This window comes from Artemia sp. Qi Xiang Cuo, chromosome 2 (genome assembly GCF_049724085.1).
Source record: "Artemia sp. Qi Xiang Cuo chromosome 2, ASM4972408v1, whole genome shotgun sequence".
Taxonomy (NCBI): Eukaryota; Metazoa; Arthropoda; class Branchiopoda; order Anostraca; family Artemiidae; genus Artemia; species Artemia sp. Qi Xiang Cuo.
This window is the reverse complement of record NC_142795.1, coordinates 54,352,684-54,379,970: the sequence shown is the minus strand read 5'-3', so window position 1 is coordinate 54,379,970 and position 27,287 is coordinate 54,352,684. Positions and strand designations below refer to the sequence as shown.

At 35.1% G+C, this 27,287-nt stretch overlaps 1 protein-coding gene across 1 annotated transcript; it reads left to right on the top strand.

Moving 5' to 3' along the window:
• Positions 1–3,051: 3,051 nt before the first annotated feature.
• Positions 3,052–27,287, top strand: LOC148955374 (uncharacterized). The gene is made up of 4 exons (XM_089107214.1): positions 3,052–3,163; positions 13,721–14,007; positions 18,099–18,352; positions 27,141–27,287. Exons 2-4 carry the CDS (start codon positions 13,743–13,745, stop codon positions 27,285–27,287), a joined length of 666 nt encoding a protein of 221 aa, XP_088963340.1. The 5' UTR covers positions 3,052–3,163; positions 13,721–13,742.

Here is a 27,287-nt window from a genome sequence, read left to right as displayed (position 1 = left end):
TCTTGAAGTCAGTTACGTATCGTATCATTATAGTGTCAGGTGGAAGTATAGTCTAGTTTAGAGGAAAAGGAAATATATACCATTTTAAGTGATAGAATAGTCGCAAAGGCAGTACTTAAATAGTTAGAACCATGTAGAACCAATTAGAATCAGTTACGTATCGTATCATTATAGTGTCAGGTGGAAGTATAGTCAAGTCTAGAGAAAAAGCAAATATGTACCATTTTAAGTGATAAAATAGTCGCAAAGGCAGTACTTAATTAGTTAGAACTATTTAGAATTATTAGCATATCAGGTGAAGGAATTTTAGTATCAGGTGGAGGGTTTAATACTTATTACATAATCATATAATCAAATGTGTTAGTAAAAGAGAAACTCTTTGACTCTTTCGTCAAATAGAATGTATAGGTGGTGGACTTTAAAGTGATGTTTTAATATACGTAGTGTCATATCTCACCAAAGCTAAATTTAATTCAAATTATAAGTACCAAATCAAAAATAGAGGGGAAAGCGAGATCAAAGTTTAAAAGAGTAGAAAGAGCAGGGGACACAACGATGAGGACATCGTTCAGAATGGGAAGGATGATATGTAATGGAATTGATTTTCAAGACCCCGAAAACTTTCCAAGTAAAATATAATCGCCCAGTATAAACCCACAAAATTAAAGTAACACTTAATTGTAAAATTTAAAAACATTGTATTACAATTGTAATTATGAAAAATCTCTCCCACAAAAAACAAGTAATAGCAATAAATATTCAGAATAATCAATTTCACATAACACGGAACCAACTGTGTAATCTAAATCTTGGGTTTGAAATTTGCATAAAATATGTAAAAAATTGTATAAATTACAAGGTAAAGCTTCAGAAAATATTTGCTTGAAATACAATGTGAAACTATGTATCAAGTAAAACATTGTATCATGCTAGAAAGAATCACAAAACGAAATTTTAAAGAATCATATGCCAGTTCAAAAGTTAATCAAAATCAACTAGCTGATTGGTTTATAAGTAACATAAGACAAATGTTGAACCAATAGAATCTGAAAAATATACTTGTTAGTAACGCCCGGACGTAACCTCTGGGGAAATTGGAAAGAGTAGATAGCTAGAACTTAGCAATTTGAGTCAGTCTTAAGTTAGTCTTAATTGAGTCTTATTTTGAGTCTTACACCAGTCTTTTTGGAGCCTTATGTCAATCTAGTTTGAATCTTATGAGAGTCTTACTTGAGACTCGGGCCAGTTTTATTGTAGACTCATTTTCAACCTTTATCCTATGTGAATTAAATAAACAATAGTACAGAACGTTACTTGTATTACCAGTGAACAGTTTTAACTTAGTGTCATTTACTGCAAGTGTTTTGATATACCGAAGCTCTGTTCTAGTTCTGTGAGTAAATAAATGCATCACCTTCTTATTTTATTCTCTTTATGCTAGTATTTCTCGATAAAGCTTGTCCTTGTGGCTCCACTCGCTCTCAAGGGAACCTGAACCCATTCAATCTGATCTCGACTCAGCATGGCCGTTAATGCAAGCTCCCCATTTGCACTATTAATTTAAGCTCCCTACATACGAAGTTCCGCCTCCACTTAAGCATGCTGATCACGAACCGTCAGCTAAGAGTTTAACTGAATTCCCCCATTGAATTAATTAATTGAAATTGCCCATATAAGGAAACATAAAAAAATATAGGAACAAACAACTTTTTTAACAAACCCCCCCTCCATTATATTAAAATCGTTAAGTATTTCGCCTTTTTCAAAAATTATATTCATAGTCTTCATAACCTATCTATAACCTCGCCACTGTCACACTTAAAAAGCTTATTCACCAAACGATCAGCTTCTGGGGCCTTATTACTTTTCAATGCATTTAGTACTACCATTAAATCTTTATTCACATTCAAAGTGTCATAAAATTTTCATTCTCGTCTGTATCTTTTCCTATAATTTTATCACGGTTCAGTGCATTCTCAAAATGTTCAGCGCATCTCTCTTTAACTCTTCCTTTCTCCCTAATTGTGGCCGTATTCCTATCTTTAACTAGGACAAGTCCAAAATGGTTGTCGCTTCTCAATTTATTAACATGCCAGTATTATTTTAGTATTATGCTGTCTGGCTACATTTTCCAGATCTTAGACAATTTTATCCATGGCCTCCATTTCAAACTTCCTTGATTTACATTATAATTCTGTTTCCACTTTTTTTTACTTTCTTCTTATTTTCATATTATCTATCACTCAAATAATTCTTGCACAGGCCTCTCCTCCTCTATGTAAATATCAAGCATTTTCATTAACATTCCTAGCTACGTTTCTGACTTTCTTCCCTAAGACACCATCAGTAACTTCACAAATTATTTTCCTAACATTATTCCACCAATCTTTTACATTATCAAATCCTAAACTCTCCAGTTTAGCATTTATCTCTTCCTGGAAAGTTTCTCTCAGATTCTCATACTGGAGTCTAACAATGCAATAACTTCCCAGACGATAATTATACTTTCTTAATTTTAGTCTTAAGTTTACCCTAGACACCACTAGATGGTGATCTTTACTTTCAACATCAATAACAGCCCTCCTGCCAGTTTTAACTGATTATGCCAGTCTTAACAGGTCTTAACAGCTTGTCGTATTTTCAAACTCAACAGCCACCAATTAGTTTACAAAAAGATATGGAAATTTTGTTGTAAAGTAGTTATCATGCTTAATTGTGATTTTACTTCTTAAATTATGAATTGTTTGCTTGCAATAGCTTTGAATATCTCAGAAAACTGAATCACTGAGTCATGTTTCATAAATTCTTACTGAATTGCCTTATTAATTGCAATTATGTTCAATTTTAGCTAGGTTCTATGTAGCTCAAGATCTGGAAACTCAGATTCCGAAAAATGGGAGGTGAAGAATTACCCAAGCGAGACGAAGCGTCGCAAGCGGAATCTTTTCGGATTCGCCGTAGCACTGAACCCGCCATGGTTTTATTTAGAAGTCGCAATATTGTAATAAGAATTTCTTGTACTTATAAAAAGAAACAGAAGGTTTGTTATGATTAAAACATGTGTTCATATATGTGTTTTATATGAGGCAATCAAGCCAGTAGCTCCGTAGCCCACAGAGTGAAGCAACTAGGCTAATAAAAGGCATCTCACAAGTGAAGAACGGTAAAATTTATGCACAAAAATTCTAGTTAAGGGGGCTCTTACTAACCCATAAAGTTTGGTAAATTTGCAGTTGGCTATATAGCCTAATTTAGCTAGGATGAAATTAAAAACGTCATTTGATGCGTTTTTTATACTCTATCGGGTAAAATTCTACTCTAGCAACTTTTGCCTATCTTGGAAAGGAGTTAGGCTAGGAAAATGAAACTTTCAGGGATGGGTCTACAGGCTAAAGTATGCCCCAGGAAGGTATTTTGAATAGGCCTACCTACCTCCACTCCTTCTCCGTCTAGAGGGTCCAGAACCTTTGATGACCTTTAAAAATCTTTTTGTTAGCCTATATTAGTGAAACCTTGCAAAATAGATCTTCTGCTTAAATAAATAGGCCTACAACAAAATTGTTTTCAGCTTCACAACTTTGCTCAATCCCAATTTATAAGGTTTTAAAGATATGCAAATACATTTCCAAAATTTTGAAAAAAAACATTAATATGGCTTAAAATTCTACTGAAATAACAGGAATTGCATTTTCAGAACTAAACCAAGAAAAAGAAACTGATCATTGAAAATTAAGGTAAAAATGTTGTTTTGTCACAATTTCAATAGGTATAGACCTGTCATGTAGGCAAATTTCAGGACCATCTAGAGTTAGAAGGAGTGGAGGTAGGTACTTCAAAACACCTTCCCAGGATATAATATAGCTTGTAGACCCCTCCCTGAGAGCTTCAGTTTCCTAACCTAACCCCTTTCCAAGACAACCAAAGTAGCAAAAGTAGAATTATACCCTGTATTGTAATTGAATAATTGCTTCTGGGGTTAATTGCATTTTGAGCCCTTAAAGGGGCCCCAAAGGTATTTTATATAAATAATCAAAGATCATAAAAAAAAGTATCAAATCATGTTTTCACTTTCATCTTAGCTAAATTATATGACTCACTACAATTTTGCCCATTCCACCCCTCTAATAGAATAGAATATGATTTATTGGCTAAAATAGGCCTAGCACAAAAGCTAGATAAGCATGTCAGAACAATGACAATAATAAAACAGATGTTAGAGGATAGACATAAAACAAAACATTATATCAATTATTAAAATGGGAAATGTGCTAAAATAGCACAAAAGCTACCATAAGTACATTAGAACAAATAAGCTACAATAATAAAACAGATGTTAGGGGATAAACATAAAACAAAAATCAAATCAATTATTAAAATGGAAACAAAATAGAGGACACAAGAGTTTTTGTACCTCATGGTCAACATTTGGGGACACAGGTCTAGTTGGGTATTTGGAGCTCTACAAGCATTGAGTCTTGTATTAAGGGCTAGGCACACAGCTGATTTCAGGAACCTGTTTCAGCAAGGGTGTATTCCATGTCAAGTGATTATAATTAATGATGCTAAGAGGCAGGGCTAGTGACTTTTTTTGGTGATTAATCTTCATTAATTACAATTAATTTACAATAATCATTAAATTTAATTAATTACATGCCTAAAGCCCTAGTACATTCCTTGTCTAGAATGTAATTAAGTTTTGGTATAGGAGATATAATAGCTTGTTTAAAACACTGGAAAAATACCATCTACAAAACATTGGTTAAAAATTGCAGTTAGAGGTACACTTAATTACTGGGCACATTCCACAATCAATTTGTTAGGGATGGTTTTGAGTTTAAGTTGGGTTGATGAATTTCCATCACAGGAATGCCACTCACTGCACTGTTGGTCAGAATATGTTGGAGTGGTGGGTGATTTTTACAACTTTAAGCAAAATGATCATTTATGACATCTGCACCTATTGGATCACCATTACTGTCAAGTAATAAAAACTTTGAAGAGATCTTGGACACTTTTGTGGAATTTCTTAGGGTCCAAATACTATAAATTATTGAGCACCATGCTCCTTTATGGCTTTACTGATTTTGCTATCAACAATGTTTCTAAGTTTTCAAAATTCTTGGAAAGATCCTTCCTTAAAAGTTTATCACATTCATACATTAGGCACAAAATTCTTTTATTTATCCACAGTTTGTAATTACATTTGCAAGTAACATTTTTCACTGGAAAGGTAGGTGTCACAATATAACTGGAAAAGTTCTACTTAACACTTAGAAGCCATTTCACTACCATTGGTAAAACATAGGATATTGGCACAAGGTTTTTATTTGAAATGGGCAACCTTCTTGTCAGTTAATGGGTCTGTAAGAATAACTGATCAATTGTTTTGGGGGGAAGGAAGATAAAGGGGTCCAAAAGATGCATATATAGCCACTTGCCCCTAATGGAGGGGCTATTTTGGGGGCACAGTAGTAATCTTCAATGTTGGTAAAAAATTAAGCCTTGGGCTTTATCAATGCATGTGATCAAGGCTAAGAGCAGAGCTAAGCCACTTTTGGTCTAGCTCATTAAAATCACCACATAATGTAATTGCAGCATAAGGATACTTGCAGTGAATTCTGTCAGTATAAAGTTGCAGATATGCTGTCAGCTCCTTCTTAAATCCACTATAAGGAGGGTAATAAATAATACAAAAAATGATGCAAGATACTTCATTGGGAGGTTTTTGGGTCTGGTCCAGAGCCACGGAACTTTAGTTTTGGAGTTGTTCTCTATTTCAGAAAATGAAAGAATCCAATTTGGGAGGGTAGACTGACAAAAAAAGCCACTCCTCCACCATGAGATAGAGGGATACCCTCTGTTTATTCTGGGCTTAAAATGGGAGTCATAATTTGGAATGGAGCAAAAGTCTTCAGTGGCAGACCATGTTTCAGTAATGCAAGCGATATCAATCTGGTTTTTGTCAAGACTAATTTTAAGTTCATCCATTTTATTTACCAGTGACCTTACATTCTTAAGAAGGATTTTGGGAAATCCGTGGGAGGAGGAGCAATGTATCATACCAGGGTTTCTTGATTTGCTATTGGATACTTGTTGTAGGTTCTTGAGTTCATTTGATGCTAATAACAGGACTGAGGAGATGGACTGATTTGGCAATTGAAATGAGGGGGAGCTGGAACATAGGCTGAAATGAGGGGGAGCTGAGGTCTTCTGAATGGGTTTGTTTGGTGCTATTGATTATTTGGATTCATGTTGCTTTTGAAAGCTGATGGGAACTGTGGGCTGGTCTGGCAAACTTCGTTTTTTGGCCGACCCATATTCATAGTGCTAGTGCTAATACATAGGAGAGTTTGTCAGTTGATGATAACTCTTTCCAGTATTATTAAAAAGTTTTTTGAATGTATCAAAGCCAGGATTCAAATGAATCCAGTCAAAACCAACACAACAACCACTTCCAAACTTAATACAAATTCTCTGGTATAATAGTTGGCAGTCAGAGACCTTCCACTCACCCTTAACATTAAAACTCTTGCTACATTAAAACTTTTCTTGCCTTTTTTGCAAATATCATTCCAGGCAAATTTGCATACACCCTTATGTGTAGTCAGTTCATGACTGCTTATCTTAATTGTCTTGACCTTTAGTTTGCATTCATTAGCATTTGACTTTGTGTTCTTCAAGGCAGATGAACTCTTAATTATTTTATCACCAAGGTAACTGGACTTTTGAAAAATACTAGTTTTTTTCATCACCTCTTTGTTACAGGAACCAGTTGAATATTTATCTGGGTGGGATTTATTAAGGATAATATCCTGACAAATTTTGATATGCTTTGAAATTTGTGCTTTGATTTTTTTTATAGACAGCGTTCATCCTGGTTGTTCTTAGTTTCTTTTAAAATGATTGAAAATGCAGTGCCAAAAATACAAATAGTGCTATAAACATACATATACATACAGAGCTTTTCTATGAAATTCATGAATTTCTTAAAACCTGTATATTAACAGAATATATACTCCTACCCTCCTAATGTGCAAATATGTACCCTGATTTGGATATATTTAGGGGTTGGGGTAAAGTTCACTTGGTTATATTTAGATTCAGAAAGCAGTTTTGGGTATATATTTGCACATTATGGGGTGGGGTATATAAACTAGTGATATGTTTTTAACTGCTTTTCAATAACTTAACTAGTATTGATAACTTCTTTGTGTTGTTATAAATAGGAAATACCTTTGGGGCCCCTTTAAGGGCTCAAGATGAAAATAGTCCCAGAAGCAAATATTGAATTATGAAAGAGCATAAAAAAGGTATCAAATGATGTTGTCACTTTCATCTTTGCTAAATTATAAGGCTGACTGGAAATTTACCTGTTTTTATCCACTTTTCAATAGCTTAACTAGTGTTGATAACTTCTCTGTGTGGTTACAAAAATGAAATACCATTGGGACCCCTTTAGGGGCTCAAGATTCAATTAGCCCTAAAAGCAATTATTGAATTATTAAAGAGCATAAAAAAGGACATCAAATAATGTTTTCACTTTCATCCTTGCTAAGTTACATAGTCAACAGCAAATTTACCAAAAGTAGTTGTATGAAACTTCCCTGAAGGAATCCAGGGTCTAAAATGAACCATGGGAAGGTGTTATCAAGACATTTCAGTTTAATTATGGGTTTGAGCCTCCTTTCAATTGGCACTTGTTTGTGAAAATGTACTTCTTGTAACTTTAAACAATATCAAGGCTTTTCTTCTAAATTTAAGGAAAGGATTTGGCAACACCAGAGGATAATTACCTTAATATGTACTTCAGAGCAAATCGCTTTTGTTTTCCCCCCTAAAAATTGGAAAAACAACTAAATATGTTTGATTGAAACTTGTTGTGTATTATTAAGTAAGAATTCCATCATTTTTGATAAGTTTCTTTGAAGATTCTAGGGTTATATGAAACCATAAATTCAACTTAAATTCAACTTAGGATGAATTGTCAAAATGCAAATCAAGCCATGAAAATAAGCATAAAATTCACAATCTAAAAATGTGTCTTTTTATTCTAGCATGTTGACTTCTGGAAAGGCCCTATTCTAGACCTTCACCATGACTTCTATAGGAATAGGCCTAGTTTTCTTTCCTGGTTTCATATTAATTCCTACTTAAGGATTCAGCTACCTCCCAGGTGATCAGCAGCTCTTGATCAAGGGCAACTAGAATTAGAGCTATTAAGAAGGAAATATGTTAAGAAAACAATTCCACTATAGTTTTATCCTCCCCTTAGCCCAAAATTTATATTTCTCATTTGATTTTCTGTTTTGTGGTTATGTCAGTGCTGCTTCAATCTATTGGTACATGGATTGACACAAGAGTGACCCATGGTAAATGCATGGGAAATATGTAATTTAGGCCATATATTTCCACATAATGGGGTTGGGGGTAAAGTATGATGGAATTGCTTTCAAAATCTGTTAACTGCAATTTTGTACATATTATAAAGTAAGAATTGTTTTATTTTTAGCATGTTTCCTTCTTAGTAGCCCCAATTCTAGGCTTATACTGTCATGTGATTACAAGGTAGGGGCAAATAGATCAGGAAGGATAAGAGGCTCAGAAATACAAGCTAATTGTTTTCAGACATCAAAGCCAAGTAAAAAGTACCATTCCATCAATTTGAATTCTTATCTGGTCTAGGTTGTGCTATGCAGTAGCAAATGTCCTGCTTGAGGCTAAATAACTCTAAAGAAAATGCCTTGCTATCAGAGAATATGATTTGCAAGAGGTTATTCATTAAGGCATTCAGTCTCAGATTATATTAGCACTGAAAAAGATCAGAATAAATCATATAGTTACTAGATATTTGAGTGATATGCACAGTAGAATCAAAGTATACATCAGACTGTCTGGTAAATTAAGTAGGAAGTTTGCTTTAGTAAAGAAAACAATTAAACAAGGAGCTGTTATGTCAGTAGATCTGTTCAGTAAAAGTATTTCCTCTTCACAGTCCAGAGTGACTTGTAATTGCATTTTTAAGAGAATGGATGTGTCACTAGTTGGGTTTAGAGACTACTTTCTTAGCTTGTCTAGAACTCAACTCTTTTGAATTGCAGTTCCATGATACTGATAAAAGATTATGATGAAATTGGCTTGAGTTTTAACACATTAGGATATGAAATCCTTCTATTTAAGTGGAATAAGTCTATGCAACCAGAGATTTAAATAGTGTTACAAGTGGTTATACCCTCTGAGTTAGCTCTTTATCTGTGTTTTCCATTGACATGATCACTTAATGTAAAATATATGCAAAAGAGAAACTGATCAGCTTATTGAGGCTCTATTTTTTCACAAAGGGATTTAAATAAATCATTACAACCAAAGATTTTTGTAGTGGCTGTGTTTTGTCTTGTATCTTCTATAGTTTTCTATTGTAGAAATTATTAAATAGTGAAAATAAAGTTGCTAGAATGAGGGTATTTTTCATATATCTGGAATTTTTAATCCAGGTTTTAGTATGTACAAGTAATTCATATGTAATAAGAAGGTGTTTAATAACTAATTCAATTGTTTCTTGGGTAGAATTGCTATTAAAGTAGGGTGCTGTAATAGAGTTGAAGCCAATAGCAATCCCTGGATTGTTCTGATTACTTAGTGGAATATAGTGCTGTGTTTATTACTCATGTATTTTAGTTTAGTGTCTTGTTCCTTTTTGTTAATTTTTTCATCTTTCTCTTTATTTGTGATGGGTTTTTGAAATAAAATCTGTTCAGTTAAATTCAGAATGGCAGATGCAGCACTTTGTTGTGGTGGGATGTCCTTTACTATTAAAACAGTCACTTTAACTATAAGTTTCAGTTTCAATAAACCCTCATGTGATGCTCAAAGACAACTGTATTGATTGAAATACCCCTAGAGAAAAAAGGAGACATGTCAGCACTACTCCTGCTAAATATGATTTTCCTCTTGTTGATCAAGGAAGGGGAAAATAAACCTCTAGTCAAGGGTTTTGACAATAGTGTTGTCAACAATGCACTTTCTATTTCAATCAGACATAATTTTTGAGGGGTCAGCAGTGCTGTATCCAGGGTGGGGGTGCCTGGTTTGAACACCATAACCCTGAAGTTTGTTTAACTCATACTAAAGCAACAAAAATACATGTAAACAAATTTTTGTTGTCTTTTGTAAAAAAGAAAAATGTAGCCTACTCTAAATCTGTTTAGCTGAATCTGAATGGAAATTACTATTCTCTGAACAGTGTTATGGGATAAATATCTATCACTAAACAGTTTCATTATAGTAATGTTTTTTTTAGTGTAATATGAAAAATGATTTGCTCTTTACTAGGTTACAGCCTCTGCTGTAACCATAGTTGTTAATTTTAACAATGTTAAGTGACAGTGGTAATCCAGAATAATGTCAAAATTTTCATTTTTAAATACTCCAGCAATAAATTATTTATTGCTATTTCATTGCTTGTAGCTTTCATAAAATGTTTAACTTTGACTTTTGCCTTGGCTTGTCTTTTGTCATTATGAAAAACATAATGCCAAACCTTTGTTGTTGTTTTTTTAACAGAGGGTGATGCAGTATCAGATTCTTGGCTTACGTCCTTAAACTCTGATGTTGTTATTTATTGCCATTTCATTGCTTGGAGTTTTTATAAAATATTGAACTTTGACTTTTGCCTTGACTTGTCTTTTGTCATTATGAAAAACAGAATGCCAAACCTTTGTTTTTTTTATCAGAGGCTGATGCAGTATCAGATTCTTGGCTAACGGCCTTATAAACTCTGATGTTGTTATTTATTGCTATTTCATTGCTTGTAGCTTTCATAAAATGTTTAACTTTGACTTTTGCCTTGGCTTGTCTTTTGTCATTATGAAAAACATAATGCCAAACCTTTGTTGTTGTTTTTTTACAGAGGGTGATGCAGTATCAGATTTTTGGCTTACGTCCTTAAACTCTGATGTTGTTATTTATTGCTATTTCATTGCTTGGAGCTTTTATAAAATGTTGAACTTTGACTTTTGCCTTGGCTTGTCTTTTGTCATTATGAAAAACATAATGCCAAACCTTTGTTGTTGTTTTTTTACAGAGGCTGATGCAGTATCAGATTTTTGGCTAACGGCCTTATAAACTCTGATGTTGTTATTTATTGCTATTTCATTGCTTGGAGCTTTTATAAAATGTTGAGCTTTGACTTTTGCCCTGGTTTGTTATTTGTCATTATGAAATACATATTGCCAAAACTTTATTTTTTAAACAAAGGCATGGTAAGCTTTGATTACCTTATCCATCTCAAAATCCCCAACCCAATCATCATAAATATCATTTTCAATTTTGGTAAGTTTTGACTCCAGTGTTGCTTATCTTCTAACCCCATTTTTCTTCTTTATTTTGGATATTCAGTACTTCAGACAATTTGCCAATGCCCTTTGCTTTAGTTGCCCTTATTGGTTTAGTTTTAAATGACAGTCCAGGTTGTAGACTTGTTAATTGTTTGGGTGGTGGGGAAAAACTTCTTTTTCTTCCAAAAAATTATCATTTATAACACTTGTAAATTTTTGTTTTTTGGGTCAACCTCTAGATAATTTTTTCATACTGATATGTCTTTTTATGCTGCTGTCTGATTATTGAAATAAATCCGATTTCTAACACCGATTGTCTACAAAGCTTCAAACTTCTGGTTTTCTGTTTAAAGGTTTTTGAATTGTTGTAATCCCTTATTAAAATATATCCAAATATTTTTGCAACTAGCAGTTTTTTTCAACATAAGTGACAACGTAATTGCAATACAGCAATGATGTATTTAAAAATGACATCACTGACATATATGCTTTTTCCAAAATTAAGGCTCTTCAGGAATCTTTCCAAACTTCTTACCTATCTAGATCTTTTTTTTGGGCAAGAATATCCCAGGATACAAATTATCCCTAAAAAATATGGAGGCGTTTTCGAGAAAAAATAAATACGTATACAATTTGCCCACTTATAAAGATAGTATAGCCTATATATATATATATATATATATATATATATATATATATATATATATATATATATATATATATATATATATATATATATATATATATATATATATATATATATATATATATATATATATATATATATATATATATATATATATATAATATATATATATATATATATATATATATATATATATATATATATATATATATATATTGTATAACTGGCCATTTACTAAATTACAGATTAAATAAAATCTGTGTAAGCAGCATCCATTCAATTCATGGCTCTATGTTTTCTTGTTACTTATGATGTAGAAGCTGCTAACACAATATTAAAATCAACCCATTCTCAGTATTGAACAGTAAGTTAAGTACAAATCTTGTCATACATTCATCAAGTGAATCAACTTTTCAAAGTGTATAAAGGGAAGTAGACTCTGACAACAAAAGTAGAATGGCAATCTTGGTGAAGTTACGTCACCAAATTGTGCATATGTGGAAGCCTTAGAGTGTAGATTTCACAGCCTGTCTACAACACAAAAATTGGTATTTCCCCAAAAAGTATATCTTCAATATTTGTTCGTTTATTTTTTTTTATTTATTTTTTTCACCAATGGTGATTGTATCAAACCAGTGTTCATATAATATTCAGGGAGAGCTCACTTCAACAGGAACATAAAACTCTAGTTCCCTTTTTGGGGAGAACCAAATAACAAAAAAATGTATTTGTACATGCAACAGTATTTATACCACTTTTTATTCCAAAGCAACAGTGTTTACCCTACTTGGCCCATAATATTCTCGAGCTTGAACTTGAAAAAGCCATTTGTTTTAGAACCATGAACTTCTATCTATGTAGCCTCTCTGTTTCAAGGGCCATACTCCAGTAAGTGGGTGCACTTGCCCTGAGACACTAGTACTGTCTACACATGATGAATGGCTAGTATTGACTATTTTGTACATTAAGATTTATGATGATATATAATTGCATTGTTCTGCGCCTATTAGGGTGAAGGAGGGGGCTATTGGATCTTTTTGTGGGGATGGTCGGGTTCTGGAAAATAAAAAAGGTACAGTTTTAGGGTGAACTTTCATGGCAGGTTCTTGAGATCAACATGAAGGGGAAAGTGTGCCTTCAAGTTTCTGTTCATTTGAAGCTCTGCTCTTGATGTCTGAAAGCTCTGCTCTCATTGCAGGAATAACATTTTTCACTTGAAGTCGGTAGCATTGAAAAAAAAAAATCCAAGAATTGTCTTTACCATCCATGGGGTGAAGGCCCCAATTTATGGTAATAAGCCATTTTATTTTATATGTTAATGATTAAAAATCATTCAGATTGCAATATGACTTTCCTGAATCAACACACATTAAGTACATGTTTCAAACATAGTATTAAATTTTCCCTTATTATTTTAGTTTTTCAATTATTCACTTTTTCTTGCACTTGCCCCATAACGTTTCCCCTCAAACTCAATTTCTACTTTCCCTTTAATTTCTGTGTTAGCGCTTGCGCGTCTGTTGTATGGTTCAAGTTAAACCAAAGTTCTTTTTCAACGTTGTGAAAAAACTACAATCATTCATTAAACTTTGAATTGTTGCTCTATTTAGTCATCCTTGACAGCTTTTTTTTTTTTCTTGAATTGCTTAGTGCTCCCTTTCTTATTTTGCACAGGATTGTTGACTAACAAAGTCATGACTTGGAAATGATACACGTTAATGTTTTTGCGTTTCTTACATAGTGAGCAAACGACTGTTTCAATAATGAAAACATTTAAGAAGATTGGAAAGCAGTCGAAAGCTGCTAAAAAGCTTCCACCCAAGATAACCAAGAAACCACTCAGGAAACCTAAACCTAACTTAACAATAAAGGAAAAAGAAGAAGATATTTTAAACCTACAGCAAGAACTTGAGAGAAAGTTGGCTGCAAAATCATTTGAAGATTTTGTTAACGAGGACCTTGACACTGAAGATGGATCTAGTATAAGTAGTTTTATGAGTGATTCTGAGGAAGCTGAGTTCACTGGAGGTAAGTTCTCATTTCTTCTGTTGACGTTTTTAAGGTAAAATATAGAAAATACAACTGCAAAGCATTGCACAATGAATGATATTTAAAATTATATCATTTTCCTGGTACAAAGCCAAAAAACTTTTTTTTCATAGTTTCAAATTAGATATGCCAATGTTTTGATTGGTCGTTTTTTTTAAATCTGCTAGCTGTTGTATTTCTCAGTTTGTCCAAATTTCCTCAGTTTTTCTCTAAGCTGTTTTATGGTGAATATGTATTATTACTTTTATGCAGATTTCATTTTTCTTTGCGTTTCTATTTTAATTAAAAATATAGGCCACAACCGCAATTAGAGTCTAAAGCCGTAAAAAGAGCATTTTAAAGTAGTAAATAAGCAGTTTTTAAACTATCCTTTGTTTCAAAAAGACACATTGATTGTTAAGCTTAGCAAAATAGGGAATGTTTCTGTAGTTTGTTTTTTTTTAGCAAAAGTTGTCTGGGGGGAGGGGATCAACGTCCCTTGTTCCCCTTGCGTGCGCCCCTTTTTAGACCTTTGACTTTGATACAATATCTAACTCAGAAAACTCAAGAGGTTTCCAAAAGATCTTAAAAGTTACTTTTATGTTTTTTTCAGCTTTTGCATTATTAGGCATATTACCCAGAAAACCTTCTCTTAGTTTCTAAGAAAATTTGTCCTGAATCATATATTGAACTCCATCCTGTGAAACAAGCAAAAAAGATACGAGTACATATGTGTTGTTGTTTTTTTTTTTTCTGTTAATATAAGATGATGGTAATAGAAGAATTTAAAGAAACATTTAAAAAGACTGAATATTTTGGTTTTATAAAATGAAGGGTGCTAACATTTTTATGATTAAGGGATAGAATCTGGAAGGCCATGACGGAGGATGGAGTACCAGACAAGATAGTCAGACTTATCCCAAGCAAACTACCAGCATAGGCGAACCCAAATTCAGATAGGTGGAGAGTTGTTCTCGATGTCCCAAATTTATTTTTGTGTCCAACAGTAAAGTATATTGTCTCCCATCTTATTTAATTTCGTAATCGACTGGATTATGACCAGAGCAATGACAACGTTCTCAGCCATTAAAGTAAGTCCCAATTTTGTGATCACTGATCTGGATTACGCTGACGATATTTGCTTGTTAGCTGAATCTTGTTCAGAAGGCCAATCCATGCTATCAAAAGTAGTTGAAGAATCTTCTCTGGTGGGCCTGAAGATAAGCTCCTCAAAGACAAAAGTCATGGTGTCTGGTATATCATCTCAAGACCCCCCCCCCCCAATTTTACTAGAACAGTCGCTCATAGACAAGATACCTGAATTCAAGCACCTAGGCTCTCTGGTAGACCCAATAGGAGGATTCAAGTCCGAAATTCAGTCTTTGTCAAATCCGAAAATTGCTTCAGCAACTGGACTCTTCACCCAGCTAAACCACTTTCCATGGAACCAGAAAAAGTCCTTTGAAGACAAGAATAAGGATATATCAGGCCATTGAACAGTCTGTCTTACTATATGGCTGCGAGGCATGGGCTATGAAAGCATCCGACATTCAAGCCCTCAAAGCATTTGGCCCTTCATGTCTAAGGAGAATTATTGACATTGAACTCCGTGATCAAGTCAGGAATGATGAACTCCGCAGATTTGCCATCAATGTTTTGATTTGGCCACTATAATTAAACAAACAAGACTCCGACCGTGCGGCCATGCACTTAGCCGCCCATAGCACACCTTTGTCAATAAAGCCCTCATATGTACGCCTCTTCCGGGATGGAAAAAGTGACATGGAAGACAGAAGAAAACGTGGCTTGGCTGCATCAAGGCATCAAGCCTAGACCCACTCGGTGGCTTCAGTAAGTATTGACGAAGATGGGATAAGCCCTGGCCCGAATTGATTGAGCCACTCATGAACGACCGAGACTTGGCTTTCCATAATGACGAAGCTACTGGACGCCAGGGAGGACTGAGGTACATGATTCCTGCTACAAGTACAAGTAAGTAAGTATGCTCTAGAATTCCTGTACGGAGGCAAATGCCGCTTAAGAAAATGGTCTCACAGGTACAATGTAACAAGAAAACAAAGTTTTTACAACATTTAGCCAAATTTTTCTGGCAATCAACGCATTTTACTGCATCATTGGTGCATTGCAGATACCAAGACCATATCCAGGGCGGATGTTAACGGGTTTGAACCCCTACTTCCGTCCAATTTTTTTCCGACTTTTAAGAAAGTAACAAAAATGTATATAAACAATTATTGATGCGTTTTGTGAAGTTTTTTTGTAAACCCCTCCGCCCCGAAATAAAAGTCCCGGATATGTCCTTGGCAGATACTACCAAAACGTATGGGAACTTCTTAGAGTTAAAACTGGTGCCAATGTCAGAAAAGAATAAAACATCGTTGATATTTAATATTTCCCAATTTTGTTCTTCTTGTTTAGCTTGACCTAACTACTAAATATTTGTCTTTACCGGTACTTTAAAATGTAGGGAAGGTTAACGAAAGCAGAATTACTGACTACTGACTGCAGTAGGTCTATTAGCTTAGAATCAACTAGCCAACTAACCTTACAAGATTCTTCTAAGCTAATCTGAATCTACTTAATGGAGACTGGGAGTTTGGCTTAAAATATAAAATGGGAAATTGCTACCACTTCCAGAGACGTTTCACTTACAGAGCATTATCCTCAACCATACCTGCTCAGAACAGAGAAAGAAAGGGATAGGAAGAATTTTACCAATTACTGTATGTTCACTACTTCCACTACTACTACTAACAACTCACCGCAGCACCAAGCCGCCTGAGGCCAACACAGCTGTGCACGCTCCTCCTCCATCCCAATCTATTCAAAGCCTCCCTTTTTACACCCGCCCATGAAGTTCCCATTTCCTTTAAATCTTTCTTTATGACAACCTCCCACCCCAGACGAGGACGACCTGCTTTCCTTTTAGCCATAGACAGTTGGCCGAAAAAAAAAATCTTCGGCAATCTGTCATCCTTCATCTGCATGACGTGCCCTAGCCAACTTAGACTTTCTTTCAATTTAGCCGTAGAGACCGGTATTGAACCACATTTTTCGTACAGCCTATTATTTGAAATACGGTCAGTCAGTCGGGTACCCAGAACAATCCTTAAGCAATTTCTCTGAAAAACATCTAGCAAATCTTCATCCGCTTTTCGGAGCGCCCAGGCTTCAGAGCCATATTTGACCACTGTTTTCACTGTAGCTTCTACTACTCTAATCTTGGTTTGCAGACTAATCTTCCTATTCTTCCAAACTTTTTTTTAACTGTGGTAAAACACCCTGAGCCTTGGCTATTCTACTTTTAACATCTTCACTGCTCCCACCGTTTTTACTAATAATACTACCAAGATAAGTGAAGCTGCCCACTTGATCAATCTTTTCATTACCCAATGTCACCTTTTCATCTTCACTTATTCCTAGCCTTAGTGACTTGGTCTTCGTAACATTAATTTTCAAACCTATTCTAGCACCCTGTATGTTCAACCATTCTAAATTTGACTGTATGGAACCTCAAGTTGGTTTCGTTTCATTTAATCGGCTCGTTTTTGTTCTTGATCTCATTTTTTTCATTGGAGCAAAATAAATATTTGATAATCAAGCTCAAAGGCAGAATAATGAATGCTCGAATTGTGAACGAAAAAAATGTCCCATGAGCTTCTTTTAAAATACGGTATTAGCCACCCTATTCATATGTAAATTTTATTTTAATTCTTTTCTTTCGGGTTTTGAAAGTTAAATAATCTCTATTTTTCTTAGCAAACGTGCCGTTTTGATAGTAAATGTAGAAAATCTACTATCCATTTCAAAAGTTATTTCTCCTATCCAACTGCTTATGTAGGCATGAAAGATGTGTTTTGAAGCCCGCATTTCAAACTGAAAAACTCCAGGGGCTTGGAAACACTGTCTGTTAGCGCCTTTGTCGGGAGACTAATGACCTCATAAACATCATTTTTGACATCGTTCATAAACATAAACATCGTGAAAATGGCATTGAACTTGGAATGTGAGATTGTGCACTTACTCTTCCTTAGCAGGGTAGAAAAGGATTTAGCTACTTTGTGTTGCAGGTGAAAGCGAAGAAATTGACGAAGAGCAGACTTCAATAAAGAGATCTAAAGAGTTTGAAACAAAGAAAAGTAAAGGGAACCATGATGGTAATGCTGGAAAACAACCATCTACAATCGAAAAGAAAAAGACAAACAAGACTGCAAGTAATTCGAAGACAAAATCGAAGCATGTAGAAGAATTTGATGACTTGGATTTTGATTCCAGTGAAACAGATGAAGAGGAACCTCTCCATACTCTTCCTGACACACTAGAAGTAAGTTTCTTGTATTAATTTTTAGGCAAAAGTTAATTCGTTTGGGATTCTCTCCACTATGTATGCAGGTACGAACCCAAGTTACGCATAAACCCTTTTACTTTGGATGTCAGTTGGATCATTATTCCCAGTCTCGGTTTGTTACAGTCTGCCTGGAGCCTCAAGAATTGATTGGCTAGGCCCTTGCTCGACTTCTGAAATACATTTGTCAGGAATTTAATCAAAGCATATGACTTAGACATGGTCAATATGAAGGTATAAGAATTCGGAGATGGCCTTACCTGTTTGCCTGTCATGACCTAAGAGGTTTGCTTCTTGTCCTTAAAATAAATTTAGATTTCAGAGATGAAAGTTTTGAACAGAACTGAATGCTAGAGATATATTTGCGCTTTATTGAAGACAAAATATATTTTCAATAAGTCTTCCTATTTTAATATAACATTGAAGTATTAACTACTGCTCAGTTCATTCAATGCTCTCAGCCGAATAGCATCGTTTCCATGCGAACCCGTTGAAATATAAGTGAATTATACACCTGTTTTGACGTAATAAACTAATTGCTATTAATGCGATTGTCTCGTCGGCTGGTGTTTGCTAATTTGTTCTAACAACTTAAATGGACATATATATGAATTATACACCTGTTTCGACGTAATAAACTAATTGCTATTAAGGTGATTGTTTCCTCGGCTGGTGATGGCTAATTTGTTCTAACAACTTAAATGGGGAAAACTAAGAAAAGACTTATGGATTTAGAATCCACTGATAGTGCGACGATATATGGATCAATTCAAAAACTCGCAGCGAATATTCAACAAAAATTATCAACTTCAGTAGTCTCACCAATGCTGTGCTATATAGGCCAAGTTGGAGAGAAGAAAAGGATGGATTGCTTCCGAGTCAAACCAAATTGATTTTTGTTTTCATTGTTTTCAATGAACATCACTTAGCTGAGAAGTAAATATTTTTTTTGTGATATATTGCTTTTTTTTTTTTTTCCGATATGGTGTGATTTAACAGTACAGGGGCTCATAGCTGAATGACATGATATCTTTCGCGAGAATAAACCCATATAGTGTGAGTTTTAGTGCTTTTAGTTTATGTGGGATTGGCATGGGGGGGAAGAGGGGTACTCCTTGGCTTTAGGTCAATACACGAAAATGGTTAGTCAAGTTGATGTGATCCCTGCATCTAGACTGGAAGAATTTGAAAGAAATTCGCCCTTTTTAATAATGTATTCTAAACGCCCCTGGCCCATGATAATAATGAAACTTTAAACTCTTTTTAGCCCCCCAAATAAATATTTGTTTTCTCACGAAATAGTTCATAAAAAAACCAAATACGAGGAGAATATCTTTTTGGAACTGTCGTGGATGGAGAAGCGGGCAAGGTGCATTTGAATTTTTTTTATTTGAATCGGGTACGGATACTCTTGGAGTTTGTGAAACTTCTTTACATGAAAACTCGGCAAATAAAATTAATATTAGTGATTCTATTTTTCTTTTTCATGTAAGCAGAGCTCGAAAAAAGCAAGGTGGTTTAGCAATGCTAGTTAAAAATTATATTCCGGCACAGATGAAAGAAGAATTTCTATATCTGAATACTTATATGATTTTTGAAAGCTGTATTTTTGAATGTTTTTTTTTTTACCAAATAATAATAAATTTTTAATTTTTGTAATTTATCGTCCTCCCTCATCTAGCATGGCAGACTTTATTGACAAATTTGAAAATATGTGAAGTGTGATATCAAATCTTCGATTGCCATTTCTAATCCTTGGGGACTTCGATATTGACTTAATGGGATGTCTCCCATCATGCCAGCAAGGAATTGACCGACATGTCCTTCAGTTTTTAGAATGTAACCTTTCTCATTGCATAAACTCAGTATATTTTATTCTGACACGAATAGCAAATTCTTCTTTTTCCCTGATTGATAACATTTTTGCACCTTATCCATGTGAGGCTACATTCTTGGGCATGGAAGATACATCTGATCAGTGTATTTTAATGTCTGATTTCAAAGCGCAAAAGATAGTCAATAAAGAAAATCCTATGAAGAGGAGAAATTTCTCACAAGTCAATATGAATGGACTGAAATCTAATCTTAGCGATTTAGATTGGAGTGAAGTTACTAATGAGAATGACCCAAATACATTCTTAGATATGTTTTATCGAATTTTGAATGAAAAATTTGACCTTCATTGCCCATTTACATACCAGAAAAGAACCTCACCTAAACAACAACGTTGGATAAGTTTATCACTTTTTAAAATCTTTCAAGGAAAAAAATCGACTGTATAAGATAAAAATGAAATACCCCTCAGCTCATAATCGACAACGATTCAAAAATTATAAAAATCTGCTGGTTAAATTCTTAGAACAAGAGAACAAATTTATTATGAAAATTCATTTAAAAATCTGATTCACCTCGGACTACAAGGAAATTAATCAAGGAAAAAATTGGAAACAATACTAAGACACCACACCCTGAAGTAATCAAAAACGAAAATGGTGTTGAATTGAAGGGGAAGGATGTTGTTGCAGATTATTTTTGTAATTATTTTTCTCATATTAGTACTACTGTTGAACTGAGTTCTCCTGAATCTCTGTTTTATTGATATAAAGAATATCTCCCGCCATCTGAAAATTCTAGTATGATCCTGGCTCCTGTTACTCAGAAAGTAATTACGAATTTAAAAAGTGGTAATTCCTTAGGTCTAGATGGGCTCTCCACAAATATTCTGAAAGAAATTGCTTAATTACTTGTGTAATCCATGTCCCGTTGCTTTATATTTTAAATGCATCTATATCATCAGGGATCTTTCCAGAAGTATGGAAATCTGCACGAGTTATTCCATATTGCGCTGCCTAAATAAAGAACGATGTTGGCACAATATATTATTATTTTTCTTTCTTATTTAATTTTTCTTGGTTTTAGACCAGGGCACTTCGTATCGAAGGAGTTGCCGTAGAAAATTCGGAAAGAGCTCATTCGATTGGAAATTGGAGTGGCTTGTGCCCTTTTTAATAGTCGAAAGTGATTGGAAGGCAACTAACACCCCTTTCACGCCCACCATTTCACCAAACACAACCCATCAAAAATTTGAGATAGCCATTTTGTTCAGCGCAGTTGATTTCCACAAAGAAAACATATTTTTGAGGAGGACACTCCCCCACAACCCTCAGGGCAAGGGTTTTAAGTTATGCCCTGGGGGCATATAAGAACGATGTTGGCACAGTGTATCATTTATTATTTTTTTCCTTTAGAGCAGGGCACTTCGTATCGAAGAAGTTGTCGTAGAAACTTCGAAAAAGGCTCATTCAATTGTAAATTGGAGTGGCATGTGCCATTTTTAATGGTCAAAAGTGATTGGAAGGCAACTAACACCCCTTCCACGCCCACCATTTCACGAAACACATACAATCAAAATTTTGAGAAAACCATTTCGTTCAGCGTAGTTGATTTCCAGATATAAATTACGTTTTCGGGGAGGGAAGTGCCCCACAGCCCTTAGGGGAAGGGTTTTAAGCTATGCCCTGGGGGCATATAAAGTTTTTATAGAAAGCGCTGTCGTGGAAAGTTCAAAAAGGCTCATTCGATTGGAAATTGAAAGGGCTAGTGCCCTTTTTAATACTCGAAAGTGATTGGAGGAAAACTAACACCCCTCTCACGCCCATCTTTTCCCCAAACAAATCTAATCAAAATTTTGAGATATCCATTTTGTTCAACGTAGTTTTAATTTCTGGAAATTAGGTCTTTAAGGATGACAACCCCCCCCCCCCCCACAGACCTCAGGGCAAGGGTTGTAAGTTATGCCTTGGGGGGTATATAAGGTTTCTATAGAACGTGTTGTTGTAGAAACTTCAAAAAGGGCTCATTCGATTGGAAACTGAAATGGCTAGTGCCCTTTTTAATAATCGAAAGTGATTGGATGGCAACTAACACCTATTACACGCCCACCATTACCCCAAACACATCCAATCAAAATTTTGAGATAGCCATTTTGTTCCACGCAGTTTAAAGTTCAGGAAATTATACCTTTGAGCAGGAAAATCCCCCCACAGTCTTCAAGGCAAGGGTTATAAGTTATGCCTTTGGGGCATATAAGGTTTTTATCGAAATCTTTGTCGTAGAAACTTGAAAAAGGGGCTCATCCGATTGGAAATTCAAAGGGCTAGTCCCCTTTTTAACAGTCGAAAGTGATTTGAGGGCAACTAACCCCCCTCTCACGCGCACCTTTTCCTCAAACACATCCAATCAAATTTTTTAGATAGCCATTTTATTCAACGTAGTTGAAAGTTTTGGAAATTAGGTCTTTTAGGATGATAACCCCCTCATAGCCCTGAGGTCTTTAAGGATGACTACCCCCTCCCCCCCCCACAACCCTCTGGGAAAGGGTAAGGGGACATGTTATATATTTATATGTGTATATATATGCGTTTTCAGGAGGGATATTTTCTGGTTGGTGGGCGGGGGGTCGAAGGAGGGGGTTACGTGGGAGGATCTTTCCATGGTGGATGTTTCCTTGGGGGAAGGGATATTTGTTTGAAGGGGTGCCGGATTTCCCAGCATTATTTAAAAAACCATCAGAAGTAAGGAGCAAAATTAAAACTTAAAAAGAACAGAAATTATTACATAGATGAGGGGGTTCGCCCCCTAGTCAATACCTAGCTCTTTACGTTAAAGTTTTCTGTAGTACTTTCAATAGAGCTATCTATTCTAAATTTTCCGCCCACGATTTTTCCAAACACATCCAATAAAAATTTTGAGATAGCCATTTTGTTCAACGTAGTTTTAAGTTCTGGAAATTAGGTCTTTGAGGATGACAACCTTACATGCCCCCAGGGCATAAATTACATCCCTTACTCTAAGCGCTGTTAGGGTGGTTGTCATCCTCTAAGACCTAATTTTCAACTACGTTAAAATAATGGCTATCTCAAAATTTGTATTTGAACTAAAAATAGTGCCTTTTTTAAAGTTGGAAGTGATTGGAGAGCGACTAACGCTCCTCTCACGCCCACCATTTCCCCAAACACATCAAATCAAAATTTTGAGATAGCCATTATTTTAACGTAGTTGAAAGTTCTGAAAATTGGGTCTTAGAGGATGACAACCACCCTAACAGCGCTTAGAGTAAGGGTTGTAATTTATGCCCTGGGGGCATGTAAGGTTGTTTTTGGTTGCATGTAAGGTTGTGGTTGTTTGAGCATGTAAGGTTTTTATAGAAAGCGGTATTGTAGAAACTTCAAAAAGGGCTCATTCAATTGGAAATTGAAAGGGCTAGCGCCCTTTTTATAGTCAAAAGTGATTGAAGGGCAAATAGCCCCCCTCTCACGCCTACTATTTTTCCACCTTTTTCTCAAACACATCAGATAGCCATTTGCTATCTGAAAATTAGGTCTTAGAGGATGACAACCACCCTAACAGCGCTTAGGGCAAGGGTTGTAATTTATGCCCTTGGGGCATATAAGGTGTTTTTAGAAAGCGTTGTCGTAGAAACTCAAAAAGGGCTCATTCGATTGGAAATCAAAAGGTATAGTGCCCTTTTTAATATTCGAAAGTGATTGGAAGGCTTGACATTTTTATAGCAAAGATCGATGTGGGTATAATGTTTTTTTTTTTTTTTTTTTTTTTTTTTTTTTTTCTCCCAGGGCACTTCGTATCAAAGGAGTTGTCGTAGGAACTTCGAAAGGGCTCATTCGATTGAAAATAGAAAGGGCTGATGCCCTTTTTAATAGTCGAAAGTGATTGGAGGGCAACTAATCCCCCTCCCACACCCACCCTCCCATTTTCCAAATATGTTTAATAACTAAATGTTGCCTTAAGATTAAATCAAAATGCACTGTGTTAAGGCTAATTCCCAATATGGCATCTCAGCAGTATCCCAAGAACGACTGAGGGTATTATGTTCAAACTTTCGAGGCTACTTCTGCTCTTAAAATCTAACCAAATCAAAATAGCGTAAGTGTATCCAAGCTATTAAAGAAAGTAAACAGATTTTTTGCGAATGGTATCAAGTTTTCCGTATCAGGTCAACTAGAGGAGGTATGAAACAATTAAACACTACTATTTGTGTCCAGATGTCCATGTCCAGATTTGTGTCCAGATTACCTAGTTACAGCTTTGGGCCGAGGCGCAAGGTAGCAAAGCTGCCACACCAAGCTGCTGTCTATTTCCCATTTCTTTAGAAGGGTTTGGTCAAAGTTTACCTGGCCCCTCCCTTCTAGAAGCTAGGAGCCTAAGTCTCTCAAAAAAGGTAGATAACACATCGTAGCTATTAATTATTAAAATTATTTGTCCTTTTAGAAGGCCCTTCAGGTGTTGTTTCTCTGGGAAAGGTTTTTTTCCACTACCTTATGTGAAGGGCACTGAAAAGGTAATAATACTTTGCATTATAATGAGAAGCCTTGGCTTATTAACTATTCTTTTCTGGGATTTATGGTTTAGATCATGCTTATAGTAGAATATAATAATTATTACTTCTGATTAGTGTTGGGCGACAACTTTATTAAACGATATATAGATATTTTTGCTTTCGATAATCGATATTTATGATCAGTTTTTTGTTAGATTAACTCTTGGCTTTGCAAAAGTTCAATAAAAATAGTAATTGAAGCTTAATTTGCGTAATTTTTTTTAAACTTTGAGTAATATAAAATCAAACGATAAAAACAAACTTCGATTACATAGATTAATATATTAGAAATCCAGATTTGAAATTAGTCGGTTTCAGGATAAAGAAAGATAACTTACTGGCTAGTTTTGGCTATTCAAAATTAGCAACATATCAAAATTTTCCCCTGAGAATTGATTCTACTTTTCAGTGATTAAATTAAAAAAATTGGTCTTTTTTAGTGAAAGTAAGGATCAGCATTAAAACTCAAAACGAAAAGAAATTATTGCATATATGAGTGGTATGCTCCTCTTTTTTTTTTTTTTTGTATATTAAAGAGCTTCTTATTCTAATTAAACGACTCTTGTGTTTAACAAGTTGTCTTAAAGAATCTGGGCAAAAAGTTAAATTCTAGTTTATAGAGCAAGGCATTGAGGATGGGGTATCTTCTTCATATGTGGTATGATTTCTTTTTGCTGTAAGTTTCAATATTGCTTCCCAGTTTCAGTGGAAAAAAAATTGTTCTTTTTTTATTTAATTTCTGATTGTTTTCCAGTAACGCCGGGAAATATACCTCTCTCCTCTTTGGAAAATCGCCCCCCCCCCAAGAAAATTCATCCATGGAATATTCAGCCTATGTAAAATCCCCACCCCCCACGATAAATCCATCCCTGCTGAAAATTTCGCTCAGAAATTTTCTTCTGGACAATTTCGCCAAGAAAATTTTCTTTAGCCTACTTTCATTCGAAAAAAGACTTGTTTTTAATTTAATTTCTAATCTATTTTTGAATCATGCCGGGAAAAACCCTCGATGGGAAATTTCGTCCTTCCAATGGAATTGACGTCCCGTCAATTCCTTCTCCTAAGAAGAATTTCTCACTGAAAATTCTCCCGTGGAGACTTTGTCCTGCGGAAAATCCCTCTCGCACTAAAACATCCCCCAGACAATTTTAACTTCTCTGAAATTCCCGCAGAACATCTCTAGGTGTAAAGTTGAATCAGGAAAGAAAAAGTAAGATAAAATTTATGAAGAATTCTGGAAAATTTTCCCGTGTAAAATTTTCCCTTGTAAGTTCATATCGGAAACTTCCCTCTTCATGGAAAATTCTCCCCGTCGAAAAACTCCTCCCAAAAAAAACATCTGTTTTCTTCCAACTAATAAATACTATGTGCAAACAATAGGTGAAATCCATAGTGTATAGCCCTTCCCCCGGGTACTGTGGAGGGACATTACAATTTAACCGGAACATCTTTTCATGAAAAATTGAGTCGGCAAAAAGAAAGTAGGAAAAATTTTGTATAGTTGTGGCAAATTCTCCGATGCAAAATTCTTTCTTGTAAGTTCTTTCCCAGAGACTTCCCTGCCCATTGAAAATCCTTTCCGTAGAAAATCACCCCCCCCCCCCCCAGAAAATTCCTCCTCTCCAAAAAATATCTGTCTACTTACAAATAAAAAATATTATATGTTGACGACAGGCAAAATTCATAACTTACAGCACTTCCCCCAGGTTGTGGGGGGTCGTGTCTTCTCTAGAGGTATAGTTATTTGATCTTTCAAATATGGCGAACAAAATAGATGTCCCAAAATTTTTATCCGATGACTTCGGAAGAAAGGACGTGGGAGGGTGGTTAGTTGCCCTCAAGTATTTTTGGTCACTTTGAAGGGACACTAGAACTTTTGTTTTCCGTTCCAACAAGCCCTCTTTCAATTTTCTTGGACCATTGGTTTGACACGATCACCCTGATGAAAAAAAACCAGCAAACTAACACGTATCCGTGATCTTTCTTCTGACAAAAAATACAAAATTCCACGTTTTTGCAGATGGGAGGTTGGAACCTTTACAGTAGGGCTCCATAAAATGCTGAATGTGATGGTGCGCTTGTCATTATTGTTCCTTGTCTTTTTGAGGGCCTTTCTCCTCTTTCTCGGAAATTACGCAAATTTTCTCAGGCTCGTACCTTTTGATGGGTGCAATAAAATTACATATTTGGAATCAGCATACGAAGCCAATTCTTTTGATGTGTATATTGTTATCAAAATCCCTTTTTTAGAGTTTCGGTTACTATTGGGCCGAGTCGCTCCTTACTTACAGGTCGTTACCCTTTGGAACTGAACTCACCAGCTTTGGAACTGATCATCTTGTGGACATATTTTTAAGACTCATATAACAGGACTTCCACGACTTGAATGGATTAGTTTTTGGAACTAAAGACTCCCTATTGAAAATCTCCAGAGCCTTTATAGATTTGGCTGCTGGCGAAGCATGCATTGCGTTGACTACTGAAACTTCGCCATATACTCCTCACAAACCAGCTTGA